The sequence below is a fragment of the Tenrec ecaudatus genome, chromosome 14 (genome assembly GCF_050624435.1).
Source record: "Tenrec ecaudatus isolate mTenEca1 chromosome 14, mTenEca1.hap1, whole genome shotgun sequence".
NCBI classification, from domain to species: domain Eukaryota; kingdom Metazoa; phylum Chordata; class Mammalia; order Afrosoricida; family Tenrecidae; genus Tenrec; species Tenrec ecaudatus.
Genome location: NC_134543.1, coordinates 45,535,365 through 45,549,471, shown reverse-complemented (window position 1 = coordinate 45,549,471; position 14,107 = coordinate 45,535,365). Strand labels below are relative to the sequence as shown.

Below are 14,107 nucleotides of genomic sequence, written 5' to 3'. Positions count from 1 at the left end.
GGGGCCGCACGGGCGGGGCTCTAGCGCCGTTGCCTTGGTTACAGGAGGCGGGGCTTCGAGGCCCCGTTGGCCCGGATGTTCCGACGCGGCAGCAGGCTCGGCTGATCTCGGAGCTTCCGGGTTCGGGAGGGAAGCCTTCGAGCGGCCAATGGGTGAGTGGTCGCTGAGGTGCCGGATAGCGCTGCTCGAGTTCCTGCTGCTTTCCTTCCTCCGCTGGGCTCCCGTTTGCGGTGGCCTTTGGGTCCGGCGCGTCCTCGCCCCGTGCTCGCAGCCCGCCCTCCGCTGAGCCCCGGGCCGCCTCCTCCCCCCGGGGGTGGGGGGTCTCTGCCCTGGACGGGCCTCGTGGGGCCGGGGGAGAGGCCACTGCTTTGTGGTTGTCTCGTTGGAACGGTCGGCTTGCGTTCCTTTGTGGCGCGTGGAGGAAGCCCCCCCGCGAGGGTTGGCTTCAGAAGTGTGCCGGGGACGGTGCGGAGCGACCGCGGAGTCCGGGGTCCTGTCTGGGCCGTTCGCGCAGGGACCAGAAGGAAGGGCTTACCTGGTGCCGCCCTTCTCTGGAGGGCCCGCCAGGGGAATGCAGCGGGCGCGGGGACCCCGGGCTCTGATGGGACGATGAGGGGCTGGCGCTGTCAGTTGATTGTATTGATGCTTTATTGACTATATTACATGGAACGCCGGTGAGTTTCTTAGACATCCTGGGGGCCAAAGCCCGTGTGACCGCAGCTCGCGAGTCTGCAGTCTCTCCCGCCTTCTCAGAAAATCCGAACCGCGGTTGTCACCAGGGCCTTACCTTCTGCTTTTTGAACTAGTGTCAAGCAAGGCAAAGACGTGAATATTTGATGAAAGTGAAATTAGTCGAGCTGCAGACACTTTCATCCGGGCTGTTTCTCACTCTCCGAGGCGCGAGGAGCAAGAAATGACAGGAGAAAGGGCTGCCTCGCTAGACTGAATGCAGGAGTATCCAGAGAGCCCTAAAACGAGTCGTGATTTTCCAGGCTCATTCGCCTCTTGGCCGGCCGCAGTGATTTTGCATTTGTCCCACACGGTGCTGTAGGTTCCCCGGGGAGAGACGCCTCCGTCTTGCTCCCAGCTGCGTCCCAGCCAGTGGACTCAGGCACTCAGAACGTGTCTTGACATCAGTCAGTGAGGGAATTCAGCTCTCTTTGCCGAAAACCCCTTCAGTAGTTCCCTGTTGATGACGTCAAAGACAATATCTTAATTTTTAGTTTGTGTAAAGTAAAGCTGCTTTTTATTTTCTATGTGCCTTGAGATCAGGGGGTTGATTCAAGTGGCTGGCATGCTGGTTCGAGGCCCATTGACAGCCATTGATGTGATTGTCACCTGCTGGCCCCCCAAATAAAAGGACAGTGCAGGAAACTTGTCATAAAAGTGGTTTTATACCTGGGTCTACTGGCAGCTTAGACCTGGGCCATCACCGTATCGATTACAACAGGGCCAGGTGAACGGGGGTCGGAAGACGCTGGGCTCCTAGTGGGGGCAAGCCTTTCAGGGACCCTGGCACCAATCGGTGAGCCCTGAGTAGACGCAGGTTTTGACTCAAGATGGCACGGGTGGTCTGAACAGAGCGCCCCGTGCCACGCCAATGACCAGGAGAGAAACCTGCCCATTTGGGGCATCTATTTTTATATGGAGAAATCGTAAAGGCTCAGCCAACCAAGTCTCATTACAGGGAAACAAAATTCTGCCTTAGCCCTTTAGGACAAATGTGCAAAATCATGTTTGTTGGCTCAAAAGAAAATCTAGCAATAAACGATATTAATTTTTTAAGTGGTTTTATTTACCTCAAACATGTTTTTTCTTCTGAGATCATGTCTGTCTACTTTCTTGACACTAAAATGTGGTTTTTATGAAGGACCATGACGACAGGTTTGGTGTTTGGTGTGTGTAGGCAAAAGGAAGTGCTCTTTTATCAGTTCTTCAATTAAAACACCTTTTTAAAAAAATCTTATGATTGCAGTGCCAGAGTTATAAAACCAGAAATATAAATTTAAAAGTGAATGCATCAGGACTTTTGTCTGATACATCATTGGTAAAATTGAAACTTTTGAGATTCCTGCCAAGTGCTATTATTCCTGCCAAGCTGTTATTACACTTTTATTTTGTTTTTATAATTACAAGAGATGTTACTATACTGACATTTGTTTTTAAAAAGCTGTCGATATTCAACCAGCATGCCTCGGACTTTATTGTGGGAAGACCCTATTATTTAAAAATGGCTCAGTGGAAGTATATGGAGAATGTGGGGTAAGTCTTATATGTTACTTTATCTTAAAATCTGTTTGATTTTGAAATGTTTTCATATGCGTAATATTAAAAATATTTTCACTACTTCCATAAAAGGATAAATAGGGAGACATTAGTAAGATTCTTCTTTGTGTTTTCCTGATTGTCGGTAGTACAATATCTATTTTTACAGTCACGGTTACTAGTATTTTTAAAAAGATTTTGTGATTTCACAGGAATTTCTAATTTTTATTAATAATTTAGCACATTGACTTGAACAGTAAGTTAGCTTTATAAATACAGAATATTTACAGTTATTTTTATACAGTGTTAATAAGGCTTTCCATTTAATAAAAATAAGCATTCATTAGTCAATGTTTTATTAACTTAGTTAAAGGAGCACTTGTTACAGTTGTGCGAGCCCCCAATAAAATGATTTAAAAAGAAACTTGTTATATTAAATACAATGGCTTTTTGTTTTAGTTTTTTTAATCCTGCCTCTTCTAGTCCTAAAGGCCACACAGATAAAGGAGACAATTTTTGGAGGCATTAATGTTGTGAGATAGTATCTACAGTGTTGTTTTCATGCATTATAGGTGTGCCCAAGAGGACAGAGAACAAATGCACAGAAATATTGCCAGCCTTGTACAGAGTCTCCAGAACTTTATGATTGGCTCTACCTTGGGTTTATGGCGATGCTGCCCCTGGTTTTGCATTGGTTCTTCATTGAGTGGTACTCGGGGAAGAAAAGGTTAGCACTGCCTGTGTATGTGTCTGGATGGACTGATGTTAAAATAATCATCATCTAGAAGACCTTATCAAGTAATTCTGTTTTTTTGGTTTTAAGTGTAGTAAGCCTATTTTTCCTTTGATTCAGATTACTTTTGATTCTGATAAGAAAACTTAATGTTCAACATGCCTCCATAATTAAAATTAATAAGAAAGCTAGCTACCCTATGTTAGCTTTACTTTAAATAACATTCAAGGAATATTTTTCTATTTATCAATTATGTCCCTTACTGGTTTTCTCAGTAACAACAAAACAGCATGTATTATTACAAAATTTATCATTCTAGAACAAACATGTTATCACTTAATATGAATAATATAATTATAGCATATCAAGATGATATACATTTATATTGAAGAGCAAAAAACTAAAAGATAATTTCAAGAATTATCATATTCATTTATCTCAGGGTTAGATAAATGGATCTCAAGAACAAAATAGCCGAAAAATAGACCCAACTCCCTATGAAACTTTGCATGGCAGGAGTTGCATGGTCAATGCAATGGAGACCCGAGTGCTAGCCCATAACGTGGGGCTGAGATGATGGGTTCCCAGCTGGACATTCTAAGGTTAGATTCTACCGTACATTCCATATGTAAGTGCATTCCACGTGAATTAAAGATGCAGAGATGAATTGTAATACCTTAACACTTAATTCAACAGACATCACAATGAAATTTCACACACAGACTGAGAGGAAGACATTTGAAACATATTGAACTAAACAATGGAAGAACTAATCACGATATGTCACACTGGGAGAGATTATTCAGCAGTGACTACTACACTGACCATGGATACGTCTTGGAAATGTAATTTGGAATAGGGAAAAAGATCCCAGAAGATTTACATTAGTGTGATATCGTTGTACAAAGTTCAGAAGTCACAAAAACTAAATAGTGCATTTGAAACAACTTTATTTGGATTGAAAACTTTAATAAAAACAATGAAATGGAGAAAAAATGAGGAGGTGATACCAAGGGCTCAAGTACAAAGCAAATGTTTGGAGAATGATGAGGGCAACAAATGTACAAATGTGCTTGACACAATGGATGGATGGATGAATGGATTGTGATAAGAGTTGTACGAGCCACCAATAAAATGATTTTAAAAAAACCACAACAATTAAATGATTTAGTATAATGATTACCTTTTGGGGAAAGATGGATATGGGGTGGAGGGAACTCAGAGGTAGATATATTAATTGACAAGATGCTAGTTAATGGGTGAGATAGTGACTCAAGATTTCTTGTACTTTAAAACACATAACAGTCATGTATTTTGTATGTTCAGATAATGCAGGTGATAGGTAACATTAGGAAATTTTTAATATCCATAGTTTGTCAAGATACTGAGAAAATAGGTCTGATTTCTGCTCTTCTGTTACACATTTAGATAATATAGACAGTCTACTCCTTTGTAGCAAACAAGTTTTTAAACTCTTCTAAAGTAGTTTTCACATGTTGGCTTTTCTTAACCTATTTAGAAGATTTTTTGGTTTTAGGATTTCACATGTTAAAAAAATAATTTTAGAAACAAAGGTTTTCGGAGAAACTATTTAAATGCGGGAACTTGTTGTTAGTTCCGTCTTTCTTTTCCCGCCAGTTCCAGCGCCCTTTTCCAGCATATCACGGCGTTGTTGGAATGCGGCACGGCAGCTCTCACCGCGCTGCTCGTGAGTGACCCCGTCGGCGTTCTCCGCATCCGCTCGTGCCGGGTACTGATGCTTTCTGATTGGTACACGATGCTGTACAACCCAAGTCCAGATTATGTCACCACAGTGCACTGTACTCATGAAGCTGTGTACCCGCTGTGAGTATTTAGACTTCAGATCACTGTTGAAAGTCTGGGAAGCTAATTTTAGATTTTATTTGTGCACATTCCAAATCATAGGCACGGGGGAAGTGATTTTCTTAAGTCCTACCTAATGTAGTCTAAAAGGGAAAATAGGAATGCACCCTATCATGGATGGGAAACTATTTTTGTGTTGATGTTGAATGTGTATAAACACTTCTAAAATGTAAGGCACAGTATATGTGTCTTAGAGGTTTTTTTTTAAAAAAGCTTAGAAGGGAAAATGCTTTCAACATAGAGCAGAGATGCGCTATCTATCACATAGACAAGATTGTGGACTTTGTAGCCAGAAGTAGACTTGGGCTTAAATCCCAGGTCTTCCAGTCATTAGGAGCACATTATTCTCGACAACTCAAAAATTCAGAGATCGTGACTAGGTAGAAAATGATTTTCCAAACAGTAAAGTTGTGATGTTTCTGAGGCTACATTTAATCTTTTCCTGCCTCGAAACCTCGGGATTCAGGATGTCAGCTCTGTCCTACCAGTCAAGATAGCGACTGCTAATTATTTTGTTTTTCCAGTTTCATTACTATATATCTGTATGTGTAATTTTGAAATAATATGAGGGTTAATTGTACACATCATTTTGTAACCTGATGAAAATACTAGGTTAATATACACACTTTGATCATTAGCATTTCTTCCATAATGGGATTTTAATAGCTGTAGAGTATTCCTGCATGATTATACTATAAAATTTACCCATTTGCCTCTCGTTGACTATTTTCCCCAGTTTTTCTTTATTAGTAATAAAACAATAAAAATTTCTGTTTCTAGAATTTTATGTGCTCTTGATCCCTTTGATAAATTTCCACTAGTAAAATCACTGGTTCAATGGCACAAGCATTCTCAGTATTATTCACACGTATTTCCAAGATACTCACTAGGGAGGAACTTTAGTACATTTTCGCCAGCAGTGTAGTGCATGAGCATCTGATTGGCCAACACTTTACTCAGCCGAACATCTAATGAGTAGGCTTGCAGTACACTTTTTAGATCTGTTTTAAGACCTTTTATTAAAGAGGATTCAAGAACAAAAGTATTTAGTATTTTTGTATGTTTCAAAACTATATATTTCATGTTTAAATTTTCCTGGTTTATTTTACAGCTACACAATTGTATTTATCTATTACGCGTTCTGCTTGGTGTTAATGATGCTGCTCCGGCCTCTTCTGGTAAAGAAGATTGCGTGTGGGTTAGGGAAGTCCGATCGATTTAAAAGTATTTATGCTGCACTTTACTTCTTCCCAATTTTAACTGTGCTTCAGGCAGTTGGAGGAGGCCTTTTATGTAAGTGTGAATACTACAGTGAATCAAGTGTATGTATTATTATATGTGAAAAACAGTATTTCCTCTGAATTTGATTTTGGAGATTTAAAAAATATGTTTGAAAAAATATCTTATATTTTTGCTAAAACATGTCAGACTTATAAAAAATATTGGATTTCTTGAATTGATTCAGAAGTTTTCTAGACATCTCTGACAGCTAGTCCAACTTGATTTAGAAAGTATCTTGCAGTTTGAGTCATAACTGAAACAGGTATCAAATGAAACACAGGCTTAAAAGAACCTGATAAATTGAAAAGTAAAAGCTGTTTTTTGCATGTGATCTGTGGAAAGTACTCTCAGCAATATATGATTTTTAGCATTAGGTTAAGCAGATTTCTAAGTTCTTCTAGGAAATCATTTTTGATACAGTGAAAAATTCTTAATATGGCCTTTAACAGGCCTATTTATTCAGTAACCAATCAGACTGAATCATGACTCAGCAGAATAAAAAAAGTCGTTTTTAAAAGCTTACAGACTACGCGGAGATAAAATCAGGAAAGACATAGCTGGCTGGAGGAGGCTTGGTATGGTCTTAAGTGAACATGTGACATGGAACATTGTGAGGTTGTCAGAGCTTTTGCCTACAGATAATGAGGGCACCCTTATGCATCTATGTAGTTTGGTAATGTAATTTGGATCTGACTTAGCTAGGAACTGAGAGTAAGTCCTAGGGAAGAGATTAGAGACTAGGCAGAGGTCTGTTGTCCTTCGTATGCAGATGGGCTGTTTCAAAGGGCTTGCGTGGTATTTGAAGATCTATGCTTGTAACTTGAGCTGTCGTAAATACTACAATCTAAGAAACCCTTTGGGTCCATACTACTCAGCCCTAGAATGTCTGATTTGGAATTCACTTAAAGGGCATTCCTCAGTGGTGCAAACAGCGAACGAGCTCAGCTGTTAACCTGAGTTTGGCGATTCCAGTCCACCTAGAGTCTCTTTAGAAGAAAGGAGATTGGTATAGAATTACTACTTTATCACAAAAATAAGGTCATTCTTTTTGTACAATGGATGTCTTTGGGCAGGGGTCTGCAGAGCTGGCCATGAACTAAAGACAGTTTTGACCTTTATTAGCAATTGAAAAAAAATCACAGGAAGAATAATTTTGGACATGTGAAATCCAAATGTTAGTGTCCTTAGTTTTATTAGAACACAGCACCAAGCATTTATCACTTCTTTCCCACTTGTGACAAAGCCCCAAACACTTCCACTCTGCCCTTTAAAGGAGCATCTGCTGACCTAGGTCATCAGGGCAAGCGTGTGTCAGATTGTTTGAGAAAGACTTTAATCTAGGGGGAAGTTACATATATTGTTTGGGGTTTTCAATGGTTTGTTCAGAAAATGTGTTTTAATTTACAACATAATGCCAATATTTGTCTTTCAGATTATGCCTTTCCATACATTATATTAGTGTTATCTCTGGTTACTCTGGCAGTGTACATGTCAGCTTCTGAAATAGAGGTAGGAGATATTTTTATTTCCGTTAAGATTTTTAAAGTTTTTTTTAAACAATTGAATAAGAACAGTATGCATGATATGTGACAGCTGATAGTTTTAGTAGTACTTGGCTAATTGATAAGCCAGTTGATACCTTTTAGCTCATTGGCTTATGAAATACGTAATGGTCATATATTTTGCATGGAAGATTACAGAAATAGAGAATTAAGTTCATCTGGTATGGTAGGAAAAAAGCATTTTACATAATTCATAGCAAATACTTAGTTATTGAAATACTGAAACTTTATCATCATTGTTTTGAGGGAAATAGTTTTATGCCCAGTAGAGCAGTCTAAGTTTTCATTTTATTTTACAATTGCACTGTTAACAATCTTCTATTTTATTGTGCCCATACCCTTCTGTAGTTTGTCGCCAACTTACTTTTCTTGACTACGGATACTTACTTCTAATAGCTCTAATACTTTGATGATTTGGAGATGGCCTTAGTACACATTACTTCTGTCACTGTTCTCTTTGCCTCTAACTTTTTAGTATTTCAGTGGAAGGCCACTGTTAGGACCTTTCATTTTGAGACTAAATTCTTCACACCACTATGCTTGCTAACCTAGTACCTATCACCACTTTAAATTGCTCACTTTGGTTTCTAAGTGCTGTCTCACAACTCTTGCCAATGAAACACCTCAGCCCACAGAAAACGAGCTGTAGATATTTCGGATTGGTTGCTGTTAATGCCACTATTCATATTGTGTGCAAAGGACTTCAAAAAGTTCATGGAAAAAATCCATTCACTTGTAACTCCATTTTCCTATGAACTTTTTAAAAGCCCCTTATATTAGTGAGAGAGAGAAAACCAATCGCAAGATCATAGTGACTTTAGGTCAAATAATCATAGAGGAACTGCCCAGAATATTCGTATTGTGATTATTCAGATATCAGTTACAGACTACCCTAATTCTCCTTCATAATCTTTAATTAATAGTATATAATCTATAATATTTATAGTTAATATTGCATAATTAATACTAATTTAATGAAGAGCTCAAGATCAACTGGCTTTTATACCTTCAGTAATTCAAGGGAAAGATTTGAGGGGAGAAATTATTAGATATTTGAAGAAAATGCAGAAAGATGAGGCTTTCTATACCCATAAGGGAAGAGTTATAGACTTGGAGATGCACAGATAGCAGTGTCTGGTCTCTGGGATTCAAAACTCCTTTTGGTAGTTAAGATTTCCGAAGAACTCCTGGTGATGCAGTGGTGCAGTGGTTAAAGTGGTCGCCTGCTAACCAGAGTCAGCAGCTGGAAGTCCTCAGCCCCTCCGCAGAGAGCGATGTGGCGCCTGCTTTCTAGATTGGCAGCCTTGGAAACCCTCTGGGCAGTTCTGCTCTGCCCCTATTGCCTCTCTGAGCTGGGTTTTTCCCATTGCCAAATTCATATGCAACTTACGTTTCCCTGTCCCCTGTGAATCTCTTCTGTAGAAACTGATGATGTGTTTCAGCTACCATTGCCCACTTGAATCAGAAACAGGGAGCTGAATCAGGAAGTATCTTCCTGTAGGAGAGTTAATAAGACAGTGCATGATAAGAGAAAGGCTATAACCTATTCAAGCCACATTTTCATATGTTTCTTAACTCATTTAAATATTACTTTTATAATGGTTTGGTCTTTCCTATAATTGAATCTTCAGTGACGTATGAGGAGGTTTCAAAGGGTTCATAGAGACATTCTATTCTCTTAATTCCATTATGCCTCAAACTGTCTCAAAAGCCCCCTCTTCTTAAAGAAAGGACCTCAGAGTAGTCACATGTCCATTCTTCTCCAGTCCAATGATTCAAGCAGCAGCATTTCAGGAAGGTTAAGGGTCCAGGAAATTGGGCTTCCCACTTACAGACACATGGCTCCATGGCCCAGTTCAGGATGCAAAGTTCCCCTTCTAGTTCATATATTTCAGAAGAAAGTAGTGATTCCGGAGGTACAGGTGATTCAGAAAGAACATCAACCCAGGCGTAGAGACATGAGTTTGTCTTGGCACTGCTGCCCCTAGGGCTGCGTTACCTATGTACAACAGATGTTACTAGGGGGAGGGGGGTGCCTCAGTTTTCTCATCTGTGAAGGGTGATGTCCAGACAGTTTTCTGAAGTCCCTTTTAGCTCAAACATACATGGGTCTCAGGCTTTGGTCTTGTGTGAAAACAAGTGACATATTTTAAATTACGATATAATATATGGTAATTTTCTCATTTCTTTCTCTTACAAAATCCTCTAGAACTGCTATGATCTTCTGGTGAGAAAGAAGAGGCTCATTGTTCTCTTCAGCCACTGGCTGCTCCATGCCTATGGGATAATCTCCATTTCCAGAGTGGACAAGCTGGAGCAAGACTTACCTCTTTTAGCCTTGGTACCGACACCAGCGCTCTTTTACCTGTTCACCGCCAAATTTACCGAGCCTTCCCGGATACTCTCAGAAGGAGCCAATGGTCATTGAATGTAAAATGCCAAAAAAAAAAAAAATTAAGAAGTATTCTTAGTGGAAACGTAAAGAATTTTTTTTAAAAAAAGCATCAGTACTCTCTGCCACACATGGGAATAAGATCGTCAGTATATCTTACTGTTTTTGACTTTACAGACTATGTATGGTTAGATTTGCAACATAAAATCCCATAATACTCTGTTCCATGTGCTCTTTCACACTAGAAGCCGCCCAAGGAGCCTTTCTCAACCACTCAGTTTTAGAGCAGAGTCGTATTTCTGTGCATCGACAGCGTAGCTCTGTCTGTGCTTTAAAATGAGGACAGACCTGCAGTCAGCGCGCCGTGATTGCACGTGCCCGTTGCGCACCGCGATGAATCATCAGCATCCATGCAGGGACTGATAGCAAACATGGAAATAAACTATATGTTGGGCTTTATTTTTTATTTATTTTCACCAATGCAGTATTTTGATATCATATAAAAATAGAACATAGTTTCTACGTGACAGGCCTTTTGTTCCGATAATGTGGTTGGAGAAGTGTTCAGATTGTTGTACCTGAAAAGAAAAAAAACAAGAAGCCTTCATTATATAAAAATCTCAAGATTCTGACATTTGTTTGTGTGGGTTTTTGCTGGAAAAAAAGTTGAAATACTTCGTATGATGAATGCCTCACATACGGAAGGGCTTTAAAAGTTCATGGGGAAATCCATAACTTTCCATTCTGTTTTTCTTGGAACTTTTTGAAGTCCCCTTCCCTTCCTCATATGTCTCATTTTGGAAAAATAGAGATACACGCCCTGTTTACTGATCCCAGCATACTGTTTCTTTCACATTGTGTTATCTGTGACTTCGGCTGCATCTTACATTTCAAGATGCGATGATGACGTCTGAGAGTTTGAACTACAGAATCGACACAGTGAATACAGGCGTCTTCTAGTTGGTGTCGATGAGTGTCAGCAGTGTTTGATCCTCTCACAGTTTGAAGCGCTTCATGGTTCTAACCATTGAGAGTAGTAATAAGACAAGGATGCTTATCCAATTCTATTGTCTCATAGGTGATTTACTGTTATTTTGGGTGGGACGGGGAGAGCATTCAGTTTCAAACTTCCATGACTTCCGTTAACAAGTCCTCCGCGTGAAGGAAAGTGCACTTACTGTCTGTGGTTTTGTTCGCGCTGTTTGACTTCCCAGCAGCTGCAGCCTAGAAGATGGCGTGCTGATCAGTTTGTCTCTTCCACACTGCACTGCATTTGGAAATGCAGTCTTTTAGAGGGACGCTCTCTCTTCCTTTCTACCAGGATAAAAAGAAAACGTCAAAGATCTATTTGTAGTCTACACGGGTTTAGGTGGTTAGTAGTGCCTGTTAAAATTCTGTGTTGCCTAGAGAATCATTAATTGGACAATCGCATAATTTGAGGAAGAAAAGTAAGAGGATGTCAGGACTCATCTTTTGGCCCAAATATTCATTGGGAACCATCTTAACAATTATCTTCTCTGATGTCCTCACCTAGCAGAAATATGCAAAAAGAGAAAATGTGCAAATAATTGGGATTACAAACCCTTGGAAGCAAAGAACATCAGGACTAAATTTATAGCTTCATTTTAAACTTACATTCTAAGACGAGAACAATTCATAACAACTGCAGTTGTTCAGATAGAATACAAAACGTCACTAAAACAGTAACAAACTTCTCAGGGCAGATTTGTTAAGTTGTGACTTAGGTCCTCGTAGCATTTTCACCTATTCCTGCTATATTGTAATAGTTATTTTGCTGACCAGTGCTGGCTGGTAATTTGAAAGTCAAAACATATACTTTGAGTCAAATGATAAATTTAGCAACTGTGTTGTAACATGTTTATCTAAAGCCATTGGTTTACAGATTTACTTGCACTTGGGGGCCACCTGTGGAGAGTTTTGCAAACACACCTAGGACACATCGAGATTTGTTTATGTTCCTGATAGGACTCCATCCTGAGCACTGGTGGGTGAAAAACCTCCAGGTGATTCTACTGAGCAGCCATGATTGAGAACTACTGTTCTAAACTCTTCCAAGTTCAGCTCTTAATTATTCCAGAAGATAAATTTCATGTCTGGGTCAATACTTTAAAAATAAATTTTCATTCTGCTTTAATTATACAAAAACAAAATATTGCCACAGAATTGCCCCCGAGTTGGCAGCTTTATAGGGCACAGGAGAACAGCCGTGTAGGCTCTCCAAAGCTGTAGTCTTTGTGGAAGGAGACCTGACACATTTTTTCCAGCAGAGTAGTTAGTGGGTTTGAACTGCCACCCTTTGGGCCAGTAGCCAAGCACTTAATCACTCTACCGCAAGGTCTCCTCACTTAGGTTGTATAACTTAGACTCTGGTTGGTTGGTTTCCTCTCCCCCACACCCCCCCACACACCCCGAATAAAAATACGAATAGCTGTATCAAGTCCTTTTCAATCAATAACCAAGCTACAACAAATGAAATGAAGAGTTGACCTTAAGTTTAACATGTCTCTGGATCTACATGGGCTTCTGAAAGGAACCCTCGCCCTGGCCGGTGGGGCTGTGAAATGTACAATTGCAGTGGGAGGCGGTGCGCTGCCTTCTCCAAGGTTTGGGGTTCAGCAGTCCCTCCACTTAGTACATGCCCTCAAGAATAGAGCCACAGACGGAACAAGTAGATAAATGCACACCCATGTTCAAAATACTATTCACAAGAGCAAAAAAGGAAATGGGGATACTAGTGTGGACCCACTGTGGGATGCTGTGTATCCATCAGGAATAACACTGAATCTGGGAAATACCTTATCACATGGAGGAACCTGCAGGTATTGTAACTTGCTATCAAGTCAATTTTGACTCATTGAAAGCCTATAGGACAGAGCTGAACTGCTGTGGGTTTCTGGGAATGACTCCTTGCAGGAGTAGAAAACCTCATCTTTGTCCCACAGAGCAGCTGGTGGTTTCGAACTGATAACCTTGTGGTTAGCAGCCAAATGTGTAGCCACTACAACATTGGGGCTTTTTGTTGAGTGGAATCAGTCATTGCAAAAAAGACAAAAACTATATAAAATCACTGTTGTAAAAAGTCAAGAAGAGATTTTCACATATAAGAGGCAAAACTGAGAATTTTGTGGACATAACCAAACCACTTGAAGGAATCTGGTCTGGTCTCAGAAACACAGTCCTTGAGGACATCAAAGCCAATTCTCCACAAAGACAATGTTCTACATCCACTTTGGTGAATCACAAGCAGGGTTGTCAAAGTGGCTAAGTGGCCACTATGGGTCTCTCCCTGTCTGGAGAAAAGAACGGTGGACATTGAAGAGACATGGAAACAACCCAATGGAGCAGGATGACGGACATCAGTTTCTACAACCCCGAGACCAGAGAACTAGATGGTGCCCAGCTACCACTGCCAACTGCTCTGAAAGGGATCACAGTAGCAGTTCCTGGATAGAGTGGGAGGCAAAAAGTGGAACAAAACAAAATCATGAAAGGGACCAGGCTTATTGGTCAGATGGAGGCTAGTGGAAACCCAAGACTGGCCTTCAGTCACCATTCAGGTCTGGAAATGAAGTCATCTCCATGGCTTAATTTTCAGCCAAACAATACACACATCCGTAATCAGAACACTAATACTAGTGAAGCACACCCATTCAGAATAGTCCATCCTTTGGATCAAAAGTGCATCATTGACTCAAAGGCAAAGTCTGGGAGGGCTAAGAAGAAATCAGGAATGGAGCCATCAGACCCAGGAGGAAATAGAATAAGGGATGCTACATCGAGGAGGTGGCAATGCATGAGATGAAGCAATATGTATGGATTATTGACAGTAAAGTTAATCTCTGTAAACCAGCTACTTATCATAGAGGGTTTTAAAAAAATAAAGATCTGTAGACGCCATATCAAGTAAAGGGATTCGGTTAATACATATTTATAATTGTATGGCATAATATCAAAGCCTTGAAATTTCAA

At 40.2% G+C, this 14,107-nt stretch overlaps 2 protein-coding genes across 5 annotated transcripts in view; one reads left to right on the top strand and one right to left on the bottom strand.

The window, feature by feature from the left end:
• The first annotated feature begins 7 nt into the window (after positions 1–7).
• Positions 8–10,186, top strand: JKAMP (JNK1/MAPK8 associated membrane protein). 4 transcript variants are annotated; one of them, XM_075530701.1, is made up of 7 exons: positions 8–152; positions 2,189–2,262; positions 2,838–2,992; positions 4,637–4,843; positions 5,994–6,175; positions 7,596–7,672; positions 9,935–10,186. In XM_075530701.1, the coding sequence occupies exons 1-7, from the start codon at positions 149–151 to the stop codon at positions 10,151–10,153; spliced, it is 918 nt and encodes a 305-aa protein (XP_075386816.1). In that variant the 5' UTR covers positions 8–148; the 3' UTR covers positions 10,154–10,186. The 4 variants fall into 4 exon arrangements, with proteins under 4 accessions (XP_075386816.1, XP_075386815.1, XP_075386819.1 ...); XM_075530700.1 differs by having other exon boundaries at positions 2,171–2,262; XM_075530704.1 differs by lacking the exon at positions 8–152 and adding an exon at positions 212–674.
• Positions 10,187–10,572: 386 nt separating this feature from the next.
• Positions 10,573–14,107, bottom strand: part of CCDC175 (coiled-coil domain containing 175) — a 69,604-nt gene continuing 66,069 nt past the window's right edge. The window contains exons 20-21 of the mRNA XM_075530705.1: positions 11,296–11,431; positions 10,573–10,695 (exon numbers count right to left, since the gene is read on the bottom strand). Of these exons, the coding sequence (XP_075386820.1) occupies positions 11,361–11,431 (71 nt within the window). The 3' untranslated portion in view covers positions 10,573–10,695; positions 11,296–11,360. The remainder of the gene's footprint in view (positions 10,696–11,295; positions 11,432–14,107) is intronic.